Below are 22,804 nucleotides of genomic sequence, written 5' to 3' on the forward strand. Positions count from 1 at the left end.
GCTATACTATGACTGTTTTTTAATTTTTTCGACAGGCTATACTATGACTGCTTTCGACATAATATACTATGACCGTTTTTCACTTTTTTCGACAGGCTATACTATGACTGTTTTCGACATAATATACTATGACTGTTTTTTGATTTTTTTCGACATGCTATACTATGACTGTTTTTCAATTTTTTCGACATGCTATACTATGACTGTTTCTTGGACATGCTATACTATGACTGTTTTCGACATAATATACTATGACCGTTTTTCACCTTTTACGACAGGCTATACTATGACTGTTTTCGACATGCTATACTATGACTGCTTTCGACAGGCTATACTATGACTGCTTTCGACAGGCTATACTATGACTGTTTTTCGATTTTTTCGACATGCTATACTATGACTGTTTTCGACAGGCTATACTATGACCGTTTTTCAATTTTTTCGACATGCTATACTATGACTGTTTTCGACAGGCTATACTATGACCGTTTTTCAATTTTTTCGACAGGCTATATATACTATGACTGTTTTCGACAGGCTATACTATGACTGTTTTCGACATAATATACTATGACTGTTTTTTGATTTTTTTCGACATGCTATAATATGACTGTTTTTTGATTTTTTCGACAGGCTATACTATGACTGTTTTTTGACTTTTTTGGACATGCTACACTATGACTGTTTGACATGCTATACTATGACTGTTTTTAAATTTTTTCGACAGGCTATACTATGACCATTTTTCAATTTTTTCGACATGCTATACTATGACTGTTTTCGACAGGCTGTACAATGACTGTTTTTCAATTTTTTCGACATGCTATACTATGACTGTTTTTCAATTTTTTCGACAGGCTATACTATGACTGTTTTCGACAGGCTATACTATGACTGTTTTCGACATAATATACTATGACTGTTTTTTGATTTTTTTCGACATCCTATACTATGACTGTTTTTTGATTTTTTTCGACATGCTATACTATGACTGTTTTCGACAGGCTATACTATGACCGTTTTTCAATTTTTTCGACAGGCTATATATACTATGACTGTTTTCGACAGGCTATACTATGACTGTTTTCGACATAATATACTATGACTGTTTTTTGATTTTTTTCGACATGCTATACTATGACCGTTTTTTATTTTTTGGACATGCTATACTATGACTGTTTTTCAATTTTTTCGACATGCTATACTATGACGGTTTCTTGGACATGCTATACTATGACTGTTTTCGACATGCTATACTATGACCGTTTTTTTATTTTTTGGACAGGCTATACTATGACTGTTTTCGACAGGCTATTCTATGACCGTTTTTCAATTTTTTCGACATGCTATACTATGACTGTTTTTTGATTTTTTTCGACATGCTATAATATGACTGTTTTTTTATTTTTTCGACAGGCTATACTATGACTGTTTTTTGACTTTTTTGGACATGCTACACTATGACTGTTTGACATGCTATACTATGACTGTTTTTAAATTTTTTCGACAGGCTATACTATGACCATTTTTCAATTTTTTCGACATGCTATACTATGACTGTTTTCGACAGGCTGTACAATGACTGTTTTTCAATTTTTTCGACATGCTATACTATGACTGTTTTTCAATTTTTTCGACAGGCTATACTATGACTGTTTTCGACAGGCTATACTATGACTGTTTTCGACATAATATACTATGACTGTTTTTTGATTTTTTTCGACATCCTATACTAGGACTGTTTTTTGATTTTTTTCGACATGCTATACTATGACTGTTTTCGACAGGCTATACTATGACCGTTTTTCAATTTTTTCGACATGCTATACTATGACTGTTTTCGACAGGCTATACTATGACCGTTTTTCAATTTTTTCGACAGGCTATATATACTATGACTGTTTTCGACAGGCTATACTATGACTGTTTTCGACATAATATACTATGACTGTTTTTTGATTTTTTTCGACATGCTATACTATGACCGTTTTTTATTTTTTGGACATGCTATACTATGACTGTTTTTCAATTTTTTCGACATGCTATACTATGACGGTTTCTTGGACATGCTATACTATGACTGTTTTCGACATAATATACTATGACCGTTTTTCACCTTTTACGACAGGCTATACTATGACTGTTTTTTGATTTTTTTCGACATGCTATACGATGACTGTTTTTTGATTTTTTTCGACATGCTATACTATGACTGTTTTTTGATTTTTTTGGACAGGCTATACTATTACTGTTTTTTTATTTTTCGACATGCTATACTATGACTGTTTTTTGACTTTTTTGGACAGGCTATACTATGACTGTTTTCGACATGCTATACTATGACTGCTTTCGACAGGCTATACTATGACTGCTTTCGACAGGCTATACTATGACTGCTTTCGACAGGCTATACTATGACTGCTTTCGACAGGCTATACTATGACTGCTTTCGACATAATATACTATGACCGTTTTTCACTTTTTTCGACAAGCTATACTATGACTGTTTTCGACAGGCTATACTATGACTGTTTTCGACAGGCTATACTATGACTGTTTTCGACATAATATACTATGACCGTTTTTTGATTTTTTCGACATGCTATACTATGACTGTTTGACAGGCTATACTATGACTGTTTTTTAATTTTTTCCACAGGCTATACTATGACTGTTTTCGACATAATATACTATGACTGTTTTTTGATTTTTTTCGACATGCTATACTATGACCGTTTTTTATTTTTTGGACATGCTATACTATGACTGTTTTCGACATGCTATACTATGACTGTTTTTTTATTTTTTGGACAGGCTATACTATGACTGTTTTCGACAGGCTATACTATGACCGTTTTTCACCTTTTACGATAGGCTATACTATGACTGTTTTCGACAGGCTATACTATGACCGTTTTTCAATTTTTTCGACAGGCTATATATACTATGACTGTTTTCGACAGGCTATACTATGACTGTTTTTGACATAATATACTATGACTGTTTTTAGATTTTTTTCGACATGCTATACTATGATCGTTTTTTTATTTTTTCGACATGCTATTCTATGACTGTTTCTTGGACAGGCTATACTATGACTGTTTTCGACAGGCTATACTATGACTGTTTTCGACAGGCTATACTATGACTGTTTTCGACATAATATACTATGACTGTTTTCGACATGCTATACTATGACTGTTTTTTGATTTTTTCAACATGCTATACTATGACTGTTTTTTGACTTTTTTGGACAGGCTATACTATGACTGTTTTCGACATAATATACTATGACCGTTTTTCACCTTTTACAACAGGCTATACTATGACTGTTTTCGACATAATATACTATGACCGTTTTTTTATTTTTTCGACATGCTATACTATGACTGTTTTTTGACTTTTTTGGACAGGCTATACTATGACTGTTTGACATGCTATACTATGACTGTTTTTTAATTTTTTCGACAGGCTATACTATGACTGCTTTCGACATAATATACTATGACCGTTTTTCACTTTTTTCGACAGGCTATACTATGACTGTTTTTGACATAATATACTATGACTGTTTTTTGATTTTTTTCGACATGCTATACTATGACTGTTTTTCAATTTTTTCGACATGCTATACTATGACTGTTTCTTGGACATGCTATACTATGACTGTTTTCGACATAATATACTATGACCGTTTTTCACCTTTTACGACAGGCTATACTATGACTGTTTTCGACATGCTATACTATGACTGCTTTCGACAGGCTATACTATGACTGCTTTCGACAGGCTATACTATGACTGTTTTCAACATAATATACTATGACCGTTTTTCACTTTTTTCGACAAGCTATATTATGACTGTTTTCGACAGGCTATACTATGACTGTTTTCGACAGGCTATACTATGACTGTTTTCGACAGGCTATACTATGACTGTTTTTCGATTTTTTCGACATGCTATACTATGACTGTTTTCGACAGGCTATACTATGACCGTTTTTCAATTTTTTCGACAGGCTATATATACTATGACTGTTTTCGACATAATATACTATGACTGTTTTTTGATTTTTTTCGACATGCTATAATATGACTGTTTTTTGATTTTTTCGACAGGCTATACTATGACTGTTTTTTGACTTTTTTGGACATGCTACACTATGACTGTTTGACATGCTATACTATGACTGTTTTTAAATTTTTTCGACAGGCTATACTATGACCATTTTTCAATTTTTTCGACATGCTATACTATGACTGTTTTCGACAGGCTGTACAATGACTGTTTTTCAATTTTTTCGACATGCTATACTATGACTGTTTTTCAATTTTTTCGACAGGCTATACTATGACTGTTTTCGACAGGCTATACTATGACTGTTTTCGACATAATATACTATGACTGTTTTTTGATTTTTTTCGACATGCTATACTATGACTGTTTTCGACAGGCTATACTATGACCGTTTTTCAATTTTTTCGACATCCTATACTATGACTGTTTTCGACAGGCTATACTATGACCGTTTTTCAATTTTTTCGACAGGCTATATATACTATGACTGTTTTCGACAGGCTATACTATGACTGTTTTCGACATAATATACTATGACTGTTTTTTGATTTTTTTCGACATGCTATACGATGACTGTTTTTTGATTTTTTTCGACATGCTATACTATGACTGTTTTTTGATTTTTTTGGACAGGCTATACTATTACTGTTTTTTTATTTTTTCGACATGCTATACTATGACTGTTTTTTGACTTTTTTGGACAGGCTATACTATGACTGTTTTCGACATGCTATACTATGACTGCTTTCGACAGGCTATACTATGACTGCTTTCGACAGGCTATACTATGACTGCTTTCGACAGGCTATACTATGACTGCTTTCGACAGGCTATACTATGACTGCTTTCGACATAATATACTATGACCGTTTTTCACTTTTTTCGACAAGCTATACTATGACTGTTTTCGACAGGCTATACTATGACTGTTTTCGACAGGCTATACTATGACTGTTTTCGACATAATATACTATGACCGTTTTTTGATTTTTTCGACATGCTATACTATGACTGTTTGACAGGCTATACTATGACTGTTTTTTAATTTTTTCCACAGGCTATATATACTATGACTGTTTTCGACAGGCTATACTATGACTGTTTTCGACAGGCTATACTATGACTGTTTTCGACATAATATACTATGACTGTTTTTTGATTTTTTTCGACATGCTATACTATGACCGTTTTTTATTTTTTGGACATGCTATACTATGACTGTTTTCGACATGCTATACTATGACTGTTTTTTTATTTTTTGGACAGGCTATACTATGACTGTTTTCGACAGGCTATACTATGACCGTTTTTCACCTTTTACGATAGGCTATACTATGACTGTTTTCGACAGGCTATACTATGACCGTTTTTCAATTTTTTCGACAGGCTATATATACTATGACTGTTTTCGACAGGCTATACTATGACTGTTTTTGACATAATATACTATGACTGTTTTTAGATTTTTTTCGACATGCTATACTATGATCGTTTTTTTATTTTTTCGACATGCTATTCTATGACTGTTTCTTGGACAGGCTATACTATGACTGTTTTCGACAGGCTATACTATGACTGTTTTCGACAGGCTATACTATGACTGTTTTCGACAGGCTATACTATGACTGTTTTCGACATAATATACTATGACTGTTTTCGACATGCTATACTATGACTGTTTTTTGATTTTTTCAACATGCTATACTATGACTGTTTTTTGACTTTTTTGGACAGGCTATACTATGACTGTTTTCGACATAATATACTATGACCGTTTTTCACCTTTTACAACAGGCTATACTATGACTGTTTTCGACATAATATACTATGACCGTTTTTTTATTTTTTCGACATGCTATACTATGACTGTTTTTTGACTTTTTTGGACAGGCTATACTATGACTGTTTGACATGCTATACTATGACTGTTTTTTAATTTTTTCGACAGGCTATACTATGACTGCTTTCGACATAATATACTATGACCGTTTTTCACTTTTTTCGACAGGCTATACTATGACTGTTTTCGACATAATATACTATGACTGTTTTTTGATTTTTTTCGACATGCTATACTATGACTGTTTTTCAATTTTTTCGACATGCTATACTATGACTGTTTCTTGGACATGCTATACTATGACTGTTTTCAACATAATATACTATGACCGTTTTTCACCTTTTACGACAGGCTATACTATGACTGTTTTCGACATGCTATACTATGACTGCTTTCGACAGGCTATACTATGACTGCTTTCGACAGGCTATACTATGACTGTTTTCAACATAATATACTATGACCGTTTTTCACTTTTTTCGACAAGCTATATTATGACTGTTTTCGACAGGCTATACTATGACTGTTTTCGACAGGCTATACTATGACTGTTTTCGACAGGCTATACTATGACTGTTTTTCGATTTTTTCGACATGCTATACTATGACTGTTTTCGACAGGCTATACTATGACCGTTTTTCAATTTTTTCGACAGGCTATATATACTATGACTGTTTTCGACATAATATACTATGACTGTTTTTTGATTTTTTTCGACATGCTATACTATGACCGTTTTTTATTTTTTGGACATGCTATACTATGACTGTTTTCGACAGGCTATTCTATGACCGTTTTTCAATTTTTTCGACATGCTATACTATGACTGTTTTTTGATTTTTTTCGACATGCTATAATATGACTGTTTTTTTATTTTTTCGACAGGCTATACTATGACTGTTTTTTGACTTTTTTGGACATGCTACACTATGACTGTTTGACATGCTATACTATGACTGTTTTTAAATTTTTTCGACAGGCTATACTATGACCATTTTTCAATTTTTTCGACATGCTATACTATGACTGTTTTCGACAGGCTGTACAATGACTGTTTTTCAATTTTTTCGACATGCTATACTATGACTGTTTTTCAATTTTTTCGACAGGCTATACTATGACTGTTTTCGACAGGCTATACTATGACTGTTTTCGACATAATATACTATGACTGTTTTTTGATTTTTTTCGACATCCTATACTATGACTGTTTTTTGATTTTTTTCGACATGCTATACTATGACTGTTTTCGACAGGCTATACTATGACCGTTTTTCAATTTTTTCGACATGCTATACTATGACTGTTTTCGACAGGCTATACTATGACCGTTTTTCAATTTTTTCGACAGGCTATATATACTATGACTGTTTTCGACAGGCTATACTATGACTGTTTTCGACATAATATACTATGACTGTTTTTTGATTTTTTTCGACATGCTATACTATGACCGTTTTTTATTTTTTGGACATGCTATACTATGACTGTTTTTCAATTTTTTCGACATGCTATACTATGACGGTTTCTTGGACATGCTATACTATGACTGTTTTCGACATAATATACTATGACCGTTTTTCACCTTTTACGACAGGCTATACTATGACTGTTTTTTGATTTTTTTCGACATGCTATACGATGACTGTTTTTTGATTTTTTTCGACATGCTATACTATGACTGTTTTTTGATTTTTTTGGACAGGCTATACTATTACTGTTTTTTTATTTTTTCGACATGCTATACTATGACTGTTTTTTGACTTTTTTGGACAGGCTATACTATGACTGTTTTCGACATGCTATACTATGACTGCTTTCGACAGGCTATACTATGACTGCTTTCGACAGGCTATACTATGACTGCTTTCGACAGGCTATACTATGACTGCTTTCGACAGGCTATACTATGACTGCTTTCGACATAATATACTATGACCGTTTTTCACTTTTTTCGACAAGCTATACTATGACTGTTTTCGACAGGCTATACTATGACTGTTTTCGACAGGCTATACTATGACTGTTTTCGACATAATATACTATGACCGTTTTTTGATTTTTTCGACATGCTATACTATGACTGTTTGACAGGCTATACTATGACTGTTTTTTAATTTTTTCCACAGGCTATACTATGACTGTTTTCGACAGGCTATACTATGACTGTTTTTTGATTTTTTTCGACATGCTATACTATGACCGTTTTTTCTTTTTTGGACATGCTATACTATGACTGTTTCTTGGACATGCTATACTATGACTGTTTGACAGGCTATACTATGACTGTTTTTTAATTTTTTCCACAGGCTATACTATGACTGTTTGACAGGCTATACTATGACTGTTTTTTGATTTTTCTCGACATGCTATACTATGACTGTTTTCGACAGGCTATACTATGACCGTTTTTCAATTTTTTCGACATGCTATACTATGACTGTTTTCGACAGGCTATACTATGACCGTTTTTCAATTTTTTCGACAGGCTATATATACTATGACTGTTTTCGACAGGCTATACTATGACTGTTTTCGACATAATATACTATGACTGTTTTTTGATTTTTTTCGACATGCTATACTATGACCGTTTTTTATTTTTTGGACATGCTATACTATGACTGTTTTTCAATTTTTTCGACATGCTATACTATGACGGTTTCTTGGACATGCTATACTATGACTGTTTTCGACATAATATACTATGACCGTTTTTCACCTTTTACGACAGGCTATACTATGACTGTTTTCGACATGCTATACTACGACTGTTTTTTGATTTTTTTCGACATGCTATACGATGACTGTTTTTTGATTTTTTTCGACATGCTATACTATGACTGTTTTTTGATTTTTTTGGACAGGCTATACTATTACTGTTTTTTTATTTTTTCGACATGCTATACTATGACTGTTTTTTGACTTTTTTCGACAGGCTATACTATGACTGTTTTCGACATGCTATACTATGACTGCTTTCGACAGGCTATACTATGACTGCTTTCGACAGGCTATACTATGACTGTTTTCGACATAATATACTATGACCGTTTTTCACTTTTTTCGACAAGCTATACTATGACTGTTTTCGACAGGCTATACTATGACTGTTTTCGACAGGCTATACTATGACTGTTTTCGACATAATATACTACGACTGTTTTTTGACTTTTTTGGACAGGCTATACTATGAGTGTTTTTGACATGCTATACTATGACCGTTTTTCAATTTTTTCGACATGCTATACTATGACTGTTTGACAGGCTATACTATGACTGTTTTTTAATTTTTTCCACAGGCTATACTATGACTGTTTTTTGATTTTTTTCGACATGCTATACTATGACTGTTTTTCAATTTTTTCGACATGCTATACTATGACTGTTTTCGACAGGCTATACTATGACCGTTTTTCAATTTTTTCGACATGCTATACTATGACTGTTTTCGACAGGCTATACTATGACCGTTTTTCAATTTTTTCGACATGCTATACTATGACTGTTTTCGACATACTATACTATGACCGTTTTTTTATTTTTTCGACATGCTATACTATGACTGTTTTTTGACTTTTTTGGACAGGCTATACTATGACTGTTTTCGACAGGCTATACTATGACCGTTTTTCACCTTTTACGATAGGCTATACTATGACTGTTTTCGACATGCTATACTATGACTGTTTTTTGATTTTTTTCGACATGCTATACCATGACTGTTTTTTGATTTTTTTCGACATGCTATACTATGACTGTTTTTTGACTTTTTTGGACAGGCTATACTATTACTGTTTTTTGATTTTTTCGACATGCTATACTATGACTGTTTTTTGACTTTTTTGGACAGGCTATACTATGACTGTTTTCGACATGCTATACTATGACTGCTTTCGACATGCTATACTATGACTGCTTTCGACAGGCTATACTATGACTGTTTTCGACATAATATACTATGACCGTTTTTCACTTTTTTGGACAGGCTATACTATGACTGTTTTCGACATAATATACTATGACTGTTTTTTGATTTTTTTCGACATGCTATACTATGACTGTTTTCGACAGGCTATATACTATGACTGTTTTTCAATTTTTTCGACATGCTATACTATGACTGTTTTCGACAGGCTATACTATGACTGTTTTCGACATAATATACTACGACTGTTTTTTGACTTTTTTGGACAGGCTATACTATGAGTGTTTTTGACATGCTATACTATGACCGTTTTTCAATTTTTTCGACATGCTATACTATGACTGTTTGACAGGCTATACTATGACTGTTTTTTAATTTTTTCCACAGGCTATACTATGACTGTTTTTTGATTTTTTTCGACATGCTATACTATGACTGTTTTTCAATTTTTTCGACATGCTATACTATGACTGTTTTCGACAGGCTATACTATGACCGTTTTTCAATTTTTTCGACATGCTATACTATGACTGTTTTCGACATGCTATACTATGACTGTTTTTTGATTTTTTTCGACATGCTATACCATGACTGTTTTTTGATTTTTTTCGACATGCTATACTATGACTGTTTTTTGACTTTTTTGGACAGGCTATACTATTACTGTTTTTTGATTTTTTCGACATGCTATACTATGACTGTTTTTTGACTTTTTTGGACAGGCTATACTATGACTGCTTTCGACATGCTATACTATGACTGCTTTCGACAGGCTATACTATGACTGCTTTCGACAGGCTATACTATGACTGTTTTCGACATAATATACTATGACCGTTTTTCACTTTTTTGGACAGGCTATACTATGACTGTTTTCGACATAATATACTATGACTGTTTTTCAATTTTTTCGACAGGCTATATATACACTATGACTGTTTTCGACAGGCTATACTATGACTGTTTTCGACATAATATACTATGACTGTTTTTTGATTTTTTTCAACATGCTATACTATGACTGTTTTTCAATTTTTTCGACAGGCTATACTATGACTGTTTTCGACAGGCTATACTATGACTGTTTTCGACATAATATACTATGACTGTTTTTTGATTTTTTTCGTCAACCTATACTATGACTGTTTTTTGATTTTTTCAACATGCTATACTATGACCGTTTTTTTATTTTTTGGACAGGCTATACTATGACTGTTTTCGACAGGCTATACTATGACCGTTTTTCAATTTTTTCGACATGCTATACTATGACTGTTTTCGACAGGCTATACTATGACTGTTTTCGACATAATATACTATGACCGTTTTTCACTTTTTTCGACAGGCTATACTATGACTGTTTTCGACAGGCTGTACAATGACTGTTTTTCAATTTTTTCGACATGCTATACTATGACTGTTTTTCAATTTTTTCGACATGCTATACGATGACTGTTTTTAAATTTTTTCAACAGGCTATACTATGACTGTTTTCGACAGGCTATACTATGACTGTTTTGACAGGCTATACCATGACTGTTTTTTGACTTTTTTCAACATGCTATACTATGACTGTTTTCGACAGGCTATACTATGACTGTTTTCGACAGGCTATACTATGACTGTTTTTTTGACTTTTTTCAACATGCTATACTATGACCGTTTTCAACATAATATACTATGGCTATTTTTTGACTTTTTTCGACAGGATCTGATATTATTATTATTATTATTTATATATATACATATATATACATAATAATAATATCAGATCATTATTATTATTGATGCAACTGTAAGATGCATTTGTAATGAGATAATTGTATTCATTTTATGTACAGTTAGGTGGTTTAATTAACTGCATAACAATGCATTGTATTTTATAAAATAAATATTCTAAAAGTGTGTAGCTTTGTAAGAAGTATAGCACTAGAGTAAGTGTACTTAGTTATGTTCCACAACAGAGATACAGTTGTGGTCAAAAGTTTACATACACTTGTAAAGAACATAATGTCATGGCTCTCTTGAGTTTCCAGTTATTTCTACAACTCAGATTTTTCTCTGATAGAGTGATTGGAACAGATACTTCTTTGTCACAAAAAACATTCATGAAGTTTGGTTCTTTCATGACTTTATTATGGGTTAACAGAAAAAGTGACAAAATCTGCTGGGTCAAAAATATACATACAGCAACATGAATTAGCAATTTTGGTGACTTAGAAAGTTGTGTCAATGAAATGAGCTTCATAGCATGGCCTCTTAACTTCTTGTGAGTGATTATGAGTGACTACAGCTGGTGACTTCTCTGAGGCCATTGAAATAGGGCTCATTGGATACAAACGCCCACAAACGCTACAATGGGAAAGTCAAAGGAGCTCAGCATGGATCTGAAAAAGCGAATCATTGACTTGAACAAGTCAGGAAAGTCACTTGGAGCCATTTCAAAGCAGCTGCAGGTCCCAAGAGCAACAGTGCAAACAATTGTTTGTAAGTATAAAGTGCATGGCACTGTTTTGTCACTGCCACGATCAGGAAGAAAACGCAAGCTATCACCTGCTGCTGAGAGAAAATTGGTCAGGAGGGTGAAGAGTCAACCGAGAACCACCAAAAAGCAGATCTGCCAAGAATTAGAAGCTGCTGGAACACAGGTGTCAGTGTCCACAGTCGAGCGTGTTTTGCATCTCCATGGACTGAGAGGCTGCCGTGCAAGAAGGAAGCCCTTGCTCCAAAAGCGGCACCTTAAGGCTCGACTGAAGTTTGCTGCTGATCACGTGGACAAAGATAAGACCTTCTGGAGGAAAGTTCTGTGGTCAGACGAAACAAAAATCAAGCTGTTTGGCCACAATGCCCAGCAATATGTTTGGAGGAGAAAAGGTGAGGCCTTTAACCCCAAGAACACCATGCCTACCGTCAAGCACGGTGGTGGTAGTATTATGCTGTGGGGCTGTTTTGCTGCCAATGGAACTGGTGCTTTACAGAGAGGAAATGGGATAATGAAGAAGGAGGATTACCTTCAAATTCTTCAAGATAACCTAAAATCATCAGCCCGAAGGTTGGGTCTTGGGCGCAGTTGGGTGTTCCAACAGGACAATGACCCCAAACACACATCAAAAGTGGTAATGGAATGGCTAAATCAGACTAGAATTAGGGTTTTAGAATGGCCTTCCCAAAGTCCTGACTTAAATCCCATTGAGAACATGTGGACAATGCTGAAGAAACAAGTCCATGTCAGAAAGCCATCAAATTTAACTGAACTGCACCAATTCTGTCAAGAGGAGTGGTCAAAGATTCAACAAGAAGCTTGCCAGAAGCTTGTGGATGGCTACCAAAAGCGCCTAATTGAAGTGAAAATGGCCAAGGGACATGTAACCAAATATTAGCACTGCTGTATGTATATTTTTGACCCAGCAGATTTGATCACTTTTTCTGTTAACCCATAATAAAGTCATGAAAGAACCAAACTTCATGAATGTTTTTTGTGACAAAGAAGTATCTGTTCCAATCACTCTATCAGAGAAAAATCAGAGTTGTAGAAATAACGAGGAAACTCAAGAGAGCCATGACATTATGTTCTTTACAAGTGTATGTAAACTTTTGACCACAACTGTATATCTATATAGCTATATCTATACAGATGTATATAGATATATCAATTGTCTTTTTTTCTCTTTCCCTCCATGCTTCATACAATAATGTCTATTGTTTATTGAGCATAATTCTAGAAAATGAAATCCACAATGATAAACATATTACAGGGTAAATCATGCAATCATTACTTGAAATGTAATGCTTTTTTGTTTGTTAGGTATATGGTGTCTTTAGTCCCAGCAACAAACTTTGAGGAGCCCACATGCAGGCTTTTGACTTTATCTCAGCTGACTTGATTTGCTAAGGCTGAGCTCTATATGACCCAGTGGTTCATCAGCTATTAAGTGATGTTTTGTTTATACCTCTGCAGATAGTGCTAAAGGCGTGCTCAATACACCGTTTGTCGCTTTATTCTCCCGAAAGTGTGAAGAATCAAAAAGACAACGAGTGTAACTGGAAAAAAAGCCATAAACCAACCTCCACAATGCCGAGGAGGGATTGTAATAACTGTAAACTCATATTTATGGACTCATTTATAGCCTTAGTACAAGCCCTGTAAAGAAACAAGTCATGTATTAAATGCATTAAAAAGAAATGAAGGTTGAATATTCTGTAAACAGTTTGATTTAGCTGCAAAATATTTCGTCAAAAGAAGATTTTTTAAGATTTGTTAAGCATCTTAAAACTAATTTATAGTACTTTTATCAGTGAACTATTTGGAACAGTCACGTCTGTAAAGCTCTGATCAAGCTCCAAGTTACAAAAAGTGTAGAGGTGCACGACTGAGCGCCGCGGCACACAGGCAGTGGTTAGGTCATGTTGTGGCGCCGGCTTCACCACGTCGACCATGAACTAAACTGAAGCCCGAGGCAGCTCTCACCTGATGTCGAGTCGTTTCACTGAGCTCGGCGAGGGTCCTGAAAACAGCTCCGCCAGCACACACACGTTCTTGGCTGTTGACACAGATAGTTAACATATATTAAGTGAATATTTCACTTGTCTGTTGAGACTGAAAACTAAAAATATGAATTGATCTTTTGGAAGGGGCAACAAGCTGTGAACGCGGCACAAACGTATCATCACCATTCATGTTCAAAGCATACAAAACACACATTAAGGTGTTACTAGTTTGTCTATTTGTGCATGTAGATTTCTACGAAATTCACCAAAAGTTACCATTAGTTAATGCCTCATCTGAATATTTAAACAAGTAATTTCAAAAAACAATTCATTCTCTTATTCTAAGTAATCAACTTTGAATGCTTCATGGTGATATTAGTTAACTTTTTTTACCCTATTTATCTGTAGTGTTCAACATGTCTGTAATTTTACAATTCAAATCTCTAAAGGCCGTTTTCCAAAATGAGAAAAAAAAAAAGAATCAGAAATCTCCACTTCAGTGGCACTTAAATACATCAAACCTCCATTCCTCTCTATATTCTGAAGGTTTCTACAGAGGGGTTTGTTCACATATCATTCATAGAGCATTTATTCCTAAAAACGTGGTGACAATATTTTATTTTTTTTATTTTTTTTAGAGCTGATTCATGGAGTGAAACAAAAACTTTGACTCCAATATGACAACAAAATAAAACTAGAACTTTAAACCTGGCTTTATCCTAGGTTCAGATTTCTGTTCTGGAAATGTATGCAAATAAGATCATATTTAATGAGACAGTGCCTAATTTGCATATGTACACATAACATTCAGAAACCGTTCCTGATGGAAGTAAGCTGTGGAAGTTTCATGGTGATATCTATTCGTTAAAATGAGAATGAAAACTGTATTCACCTGTTGCGTCTCCACTGAAGAGAAAAGAAAACTTTAACATTTAACTGAACTCTCACCCACTACACAGCTGTGTTTAGAAGTCTCAAGGATTCCATGTGAATAGAGGATCATCATTGTAACAATGTCATGTCACAATATTGTCTATAATAGAAGCTGCAGCTGACCTGGTTACTATACTGAATGTTACGGTTTCTCAACATCTGCACTCTGGATGAAGTTATAAAGAGGATTCAAAGAGTTTATTACGAAGGCTCCTTTTCTGATTCGACTCATTCATGCTGATGCAACTGTTTGCCGTGCAGGGGGGGCCTCTTCTCAGATTTTACAACTGACAATCTTCTATTTACCTTGGATCACGGACCCAAAGTTCAGTCACTTTTTCATTCACGTTTTGATAACAAATGGCTTCAGCTGAACTTTAGAGTGCACAGAATGAGGACTGTGGATTTAGACCCCTATCTTTAAACAGATGGGTGGTGACTAACAGTTTTCCATATCAATTTCATAATCTACAGGATAAGGATCTTGACATAATTCATCCTTTTTCATCTGATGATCATCAATTACCAGTTCAGGACCATAATCAATGATAAACATGAGCAAATATGAGATAATAAGAAATAAGTTTGCTATCACCATCTCAATACAAAGAGCCTACATTCTATTTTGTACACAGCTTTAGGAAAAGGTACTCAAAAGACCCTTTCATGGCAACAGAGACAGTAACAGCACCAGTAAAAGCATGTCAGTGTTGGCACTGATGATCCCTGAGTTGAATCCCGTCAGTGGAGGGACGTGAAGGACTTACCCAGCCGGTTCTGAGCCAAGCTGAGTGTGTGGAGGGAGGGCACCGCCTTCAGAGCGGCCACCAGCCGCTGCAAACTCTCCTCCTTGTTGCTCCAGCGCTCAACGAGGCGGCAGTCATTAAACCGCAGCTCTGAGAGTGGGAGAGGAAAAGGGCAGAGGGTTAAACATTGAGATTCTGCGACAATGGCGCCCATGAGTTTGTTGTCTTTTCGTCGTTATTGCTGGAGCACTTATGGCATGGGAGAGAAGAAACTCATCAACAATGGGTGAAGGAAGCGTAGGAATTGGATTAATTTGTGTGGAGCGGACCTTGAGAAGATCACCGCCAAACTTGCCACTAACCACTATATCCCTATGGAGGAGAGGGAGGATGGCAGCTGAGCTCACCCAGCTAGGACCTGAGGCTACTCCAGCACCCAGTCTGCTCCTGGCTAATGTCTAGTTGCAGGAAGGTTCAGGCTAACCAGCTACGGGAGGCCGCTGACATGAGACCTGGCTTCATGGTGGCGTCCTGGATCAAGCTGCACTTGAAGGCTGGACCGCATGACAGAGCGCAGGACACAGCATTAGCCATACTTCTGCATAACGCAGCTATAGAAAGAACTTAACGTTAACATCTTATTTTTAACCTTGGGCTCCAGGTCATAATATGAACAAAAGTAGATATACAGTATAAAGCCTCTGCCAGAACTGCATTCACTTAAGAGTGTAGGATTCAGACACTATGGACTGTGTCACCAAAAAAAAAAAAGGTATTGTAAGGGAGCCACGTCATGCGGTGAACAGCCAAGAGTCAGTCAAGTACAAGTATTTCTCCACCGCATAGCCAGGGGTAGAAAGTAACTAAGTACATTTACTTAAGTACATTTTATGCTACTTCTTACCTCTACTCCACTACATCTCAGTGGATCGTATTGTGCTTTTCAATTCACATCAAGTGTCTGACAGCTTTCGTTACTTTGCAGAAAACTAAATATAATCAACTAATAAATGTTGATGTATTATTATAGATTTAACCACCCAGCGGTAAATAAAGTAACTAAGTGAGCTCCATCTTCACCAGCTGCAACATTAAAGTGATGAATACTTTAATGCATTAACAGTTAGAATCCAATATACTATTCTGCATAATGAGTACTTTTGGTACTTTAAGTATATCTAAATAACACTTTTGTACTGTAGCTGTTACCATAAAATTGAATAACAGAATATATCATGTTGTGTCAGACCTGTTTTTATTGACGATCAGCACCACCTGCAAAGCTCCGCTAAATCAATGATAAACACATTTTCTACAACTCATTCACATTAAAAGCCTCTCAGTGCTTCGATAGGGCTTGAACTGATCCGTAAACAGTAAAGCAAGGCTGACGTGTGGCAGTACAAACTGGAAGACAGGAGTGAAGCTAAACTCCAATCCAGAGATTCAGTTAGAAGCTTAAAAACAAGACATCACGGCTCGACTTGGCATGGCTAAAGCTGACTCGGCGTTTTGTTCTCCTGCAGTCACGAGTCGTTCTCCTTTTCTTACCTTCCAGCTTGCAGTCTCTCAGTAGATTTAGGATCTCGGGGAGACAATCGGACAGCTTCAGGTCCTCCAAGTTGAGACTCCTCAAGAGGGGATTTGACTCTAAACGTTTAGAGATAAAATTTGGTTATAATTTTATATTGAAAAATATAGAATATCACCACACTTATGCTGTCAAGATGTCAATTCTAAACGTTTGATACACTTTGATCCACTGGGAATCCTCTGTACACATGGGGGGGAAAATCTCACAACACGATGCTCCGGTGCTTTGTGCACACTGTTTTAGAAGGCCTGTAAACTCACAGTGCGGTGAACCTCGTACAGCGACGTCGCACACATACCTGAGAGAGTGGTGAAGAGCTGGCTCAGAGAGGAGCCGGTTGGTAATCTCATCCCGGCTAGGCTAAGAGAGGTGAAACGTGGACAGCGTCTCAGCATGGACGTGATGAAGCTCAGATCTGTCTGCAGCTCCGCCACTTTGATGTCCAGCTCCTCCAGGGGCAGCAGCTCTGCTGAGGGGTTAGGAGACAGTCACCTTAGGTGAGTATTTATACCCTACACTGCTGTAGTATTAGCAGTATTTGTATTTAAAACTGTGTCATTCTGCTGTACCGATACATTTTTAACAAACTCTAAAAAGGAGCAGTTTAGGTCATGACATTATTTAGATGTCGCTTTTATCCAAATACAATAACAGAATTCAACCTCCTGTTCTCAAATGTAGGACAGACAAATGGCTACCAAGAAAACCCTCAATGCCAAGCTTTCAAAAATATTGCTTCCAGTGAACCCTGCGACGTTCCCTGAACGCACCTCCGTTGAGAAACCCTTCACTACAGAATTAGTTAGAGTAGAAGCTTTTCACAGCACCTGACATGTCTGACTCCGCAGTCCTAGGAGGATGGGGTAAGAGGCGCGGCCCCCACATCAAAGTCTGGATCTCCGCATGCAGGGACGTCAGGTTGGGGCTCGCGTCCAGCAGGACCTCCACAAGCCGGGTGCACGGCAGGACGCTGACGCTCAGATCGGCGAGGGCGCTGCGGGAGCTCTCCGACAGCTGCTTCAGCGCTCTGGCCAGCGACAACACATCAGAGTCCCTGAAGGTCACTGCACAAACCAGTTACAACTAATTATTCCTGCAACCCCACAACAACAATGTGCCGTCTACCCTCGCTTTTAGTTTTGTCAACCGATTAAATGGTTTCAATTCAGCAATGCTGTCTACAGATCCCAAGGATTTAATTCATCCCCTTTAAATGCTGCTGCAGTTTAAAAGGGAGAGTTCGGGTGTTTTGAAGTGGGGTCGCATGTGGTACTTATCGCATGCAGAACATATTCCATCCAAATACTATACATATGTAGCCTAAATGTTAATGGAGTTCAGGACTTAGTTCAGTCTCCTACAGAGTATTTGAATTAGTGTTCAAAGTACTTATGAACAAGCGAGCATTGAGGGTTTTTCTCTCACACAACAGAAAGCAGAACATTCTCTGCAGCAAAATGTAAAGAAAATCTGAATTCCATTAATAAACACAAATAAAGTGCAATGGTAATACTAATTCTACATGGACAGTGCTCAGTTGTATTGTTAACAGTTCAGTTTCCATGGAGATGGTTGTAGTTTTGTTTGTCCAGGTTTTTGAGACACAGTTCTCTTAAGAATTCTGCCTCCACCCAAATACAATGGAGCTGAATGAGTTCGCTTAAGTTTGTGTCAACAAATTTTTTTTAATTTATCAATGTCGTGGGCACAACAGGTACATTTCCAGTCACTTGCATTGTATCGGACTGGAGGGAGAAATTTCAATGGGAATTTGGTCAAATTTATTTGTGTATATATACCTTTGTTTGAGATTCGTCGGTGGAGAAAGAGACAGTCTAACTGCTGACTGCTTGTGGATTGCAGAAGCCGGCGGATCCTCAGCTGAGATTTTTATACTCTCTATTCACAACGCTTTTGTTTACTTTATTAAATACGCTTTATTATAACTTATGATCCAAGACGTCCTTTGTTCCTCCAGGAGTTCTTCCTTGAAACACAACATCCTCCAGCGCTGGAGGTCTTCCTCCAGCGCTGGAGGATGACCTCATACCTTCATAGACCTCAATGTGTCAATGCTGCTGATAGCGTGGAAGCACAAATACATGGTGCAAAGACTGGGACGCCCCCTGAACCCCCCACACCTAAAAACACAGACACATAATTACAAGTTAAAAACTTACAAAAGCTGTGAAGAGTTAGAGAACGAAGGCAGAAGAATGTGGGCAGGGCAGAGTTCAGCACTCTGAGGGAGTCAGACCCACACTGCCTGATGTCCAGACAATCGATCCGTCCCCATGGACAAGCCCCCGCCGAGGGACCGTCACGCGGAATGAAGGTTTTACAGAGAGCCTGCGGGTCCAATGTAAAGTTCGCTTTCCCAGATTCCTCTGCAGAGTCCAATTTGGAGCGTTTGCAGGGAGTGACTTGATCCTCTGAAGCCCTGGTCCCAAGACCTGAACCGCAACAGGACCCGTCTGCGCTGGCCGAAGCGCCTTGTGAAATACAACTCGCCTTTTTGCTGTTCAGTAGGTCCTTGAAGTCTGGATTTACATACTGAGATCCCCTGCCATGTAGGATCCAGGCCAGCACTATGGGACACTGCACATGTACCACGACTGTTTTGGCCACCCCGTGGTCCAGCAAGCGATGGAGGACGTACAACGCAGTTTGCGTCCTCATCTTTGATATATCAATCTTCTGCGATACGCCAACGCTCCAGATACGCTTCTCTAGGAGGTTCAGGAGAGGCCGCCGCTCGGCGGTTAAACTCTCAGCTGGCACAGTGAGCAGAAAATGTTTGATATATTTAGCTGCCATCCACAGGATGGACGGGGTGTTCAAATTTGTGATGTTGCTTTTGACGAAAGGGTTCTTGATGCCGTAGAGTACGAAAATAAAAAGCAGCCTCATTACTTCGTGTTTGGCCTTTTCTTCTGTGTCAAAGTCCGCTACCTGAAATGAAACACAGGACACATATCGCGTCTGGGTTTTGGATGTTACTGCAGTATATGAGATTGGTCATTATAAAAGGAGACATTGCACCTACATGGTTAGGTCCACACATGTCCTGTAGGACTCCAATCCACCCAGAGTGAGTGGACACCCCTGAGACAAAGCAAACCAAAAAAATGACAAATTGAATCATGAATTTAAAAAAGTACCATCTCTGTGAGTAAAAACAAAATAGAGGAAACTTCAGTTGTTACCTCTCTGGTTGAGGGCAGGCTGGAGCTCTTCCAGCTGACACACTGTCAGATAAGGAATAAGATCCTTAATGAGAGGCATTGGAAGACCTAGGTGAGGACAGATTGGTAAACTTTAGGACGTTCCAACAGTGGACACCAAATCCCTCACCACACCTGACTAGCAAAAGCTGAGCAAAACAAAAAAATCACTATGAAATATTTCAAAGTACATTGGAAGTGACAATAAGCAATATAAGAGACCAGTGAGCGGTCTGTGACTGTTTACATGTGTCAAATCAGTCTCAATAATTGACAATCTGATGGGCTACAGATCGGTCCAGGTTGAAAAAAAACGCATTTGCGAATCCTGCGACGTCAGGGGAGTCTCAAAAAAACCCACAAACAAATGTGGAGCGATCCACAAACAAATACATACAAATCCACAAACAAATAGAAAAATCCACACACAAATACATACAAATGCAGAAATATATTTGTGATTATTTTTATATGAATCGTAATTTATTTATGTGTGCATTGGAATGTATTTGTGAATTGTTCTGTTTGCATTTGTGAATCTTTCTGTTTGCATTTGCAATTATTGAGACTGATCTGACCCCATCTATGTAACGTTAGCTAACGTTAATGACGTGCTAGCTTCTACGAGAATAACGCTAACAGTCATTGTACCGTAAACTCCCCGCTCTGTGTGCGTTAGCCCTTCGTGTAGTCCGAGGCTAAGTAGCGTTAACGTTACGGAGACGTGAGCTTACCGAGAACTGCCTCACTGCCCACAGCAGCGAAATGTTTCCTGACAGCTTGGAAACATGTCTTCTTCAGACACAACGTTACCTCCTTTGGTTTGTTTGCCATGTTTTGCATCGCTGTGTGTTATCATTCGCTAACAGTAAACGTTAAGCAACTGACACAACGGGACACCGCACCGGTGACGGCTCACGTCCGTGGATGTCAGGTCGCGATAACGGTCGGTCTTCTCTCCTCTTTTCCCTGATATTGTGCTTCCATGGCTGTTGCCGGCTGTTGCCAGGCGCATTACCTCATTACCGCCAGCAGCTGGGATTCTTCTTCTTCTTTAGTTTTAATGGCGGACTACAAACCAGGGTGAAAGGTAAACGGCGCCATCTACTGAATGAAGGGTTACCATCCTGAATAGTAAACCTGGTTCCTGTAAATACTGAAATAAAGCCCCTCCTACCTGTAAATGTGTGTCACATATCTCCTCCAGACACTTCGTTTTCTCCTCTCTCCACTGCTTTTGTCATCGCTTCAATCTTTGCTTCACGACAGTTGATTATTTATGTCTTACTCAAATGTACATTCATGTCAACGCAAGTATTTCTTTTTGTGCATTATTTTGCTAAAAAGAACACACCAAGGCCCATCATTGGAGTTCTTGACAATTAGTGTTGTGTTTCAGTCAAAACATCCGTCTCTTATCCGAATGAATGCTTCATACTAGACAGTGAAAACAAACTTGTATCCGATCAGACGGTTACTCTAAGGTCACTTATTTAACCATTACACTGCAAAGCAGACAGTAATAGTTGCCAACGTTTCCTCCATGTGACCCCTGATGGAGACGCTGATGCTTTTTCTAATCTGAAGGTTAAACTCTGGAACTGTGACACCACTCCAATGTTATTAGGCCTACGTCTATTAGTTTAAATACATGTTTAGATGAGTGTCTAATAGTGATTTTCTACATGATATAAAATGTAAAAAATGTTCAAGAAACATATAATCTTATAGGTTTAGGAAGTATCCAAGGATGTATTGCTAAACACAGTACAGTTGGACATGCATTTAAAGGCCTCTCTTCTCTTTTTCAGCCAGGCTTAACAAGGCACAATTCAATGACCACCAGGGTCATATTTTCAAAGGCATTACCAATTTTGATCCACACAGTTGGAGTTTATCTAATGGCAACTTTACATACATCCCTATAATGACAATTTATCATTTATATTTATGTTCTTAAATGAAACCTTTT

The 22,804-nt window shown here is 37.1% G+C and overlaps 1 protein-coding gene across 2 annotated transcripts in view; it reads right to left on the reverse strand.

Annotated features, from left to right (window-relative positions):
- Positions 1-21,875, reverse strand: part of lrrc41 (leucine rich repeat containing 41) — a 23,520-nt gene extending 1,645 nt beyond the window's left edge. The window contains exons 1-9 of one of the 2 annotated variants that reach the window (XM_068707798.1): positions 21,567-21,875; positions 20,815-20,901; positions 20,651-20,713; positions 19,789-20,556; positions 18,436-18,672; positions 17,907-18,074; positions 17,566-17,664; positions 16,036-16,164; positions 14,316-14,388 (exon numbers count right to left, since the gene is read on the reverse strand). In XM_068707798.1, coding sequence (XP_068563899.1) covers positions 14,316-14,388; positions 16,036-16,164; positions 17,566-17,664; positions 17,907-18,074; positions 18,436-18,672; positions 19,789-20,556; positions 20,651-20,713; positions 20,815-20,901; positions 21,567-21,675 — 1,733 coding nt within the window. In that variant the 5' untranslated portion in view covers positions 21,676-21,875. Of the gene's footprint in view, positions 1-14,315; positions 14,389-16,035; positions 16,165-17,565; positions 17,665-17,906; positions 18,078-18,435; positions 18,673-19,788; positions 20,557-20,650; positions 20,714-20,814; positions 20,902-21,566 lie in introns of both variants that reach the window. The other variant, XM_068707797.1, reaches the window with a different exon arrangement.
- Between the last annotated feature and the right edge of the window lie 929 nt (positions 21,876-22,804).

Source organism: Cebidichthys violaceus, unplaced genomic scaffold (genome assembly GCF_023349555.1).
Source record: "Cebidichthys violaceus isolate CVI_PGR_0920_01 unplaced genomic scaffold, fCebVio1.0.p SCAF_13, whole genome shotgun sequence".
Taxonomy (NCBI): Eukaryota; Metazoa; Chordata; class Actinopteri; order Perciformes; family Stichaeidae; genus Cebidichthys; species Cebidichthys violaceus.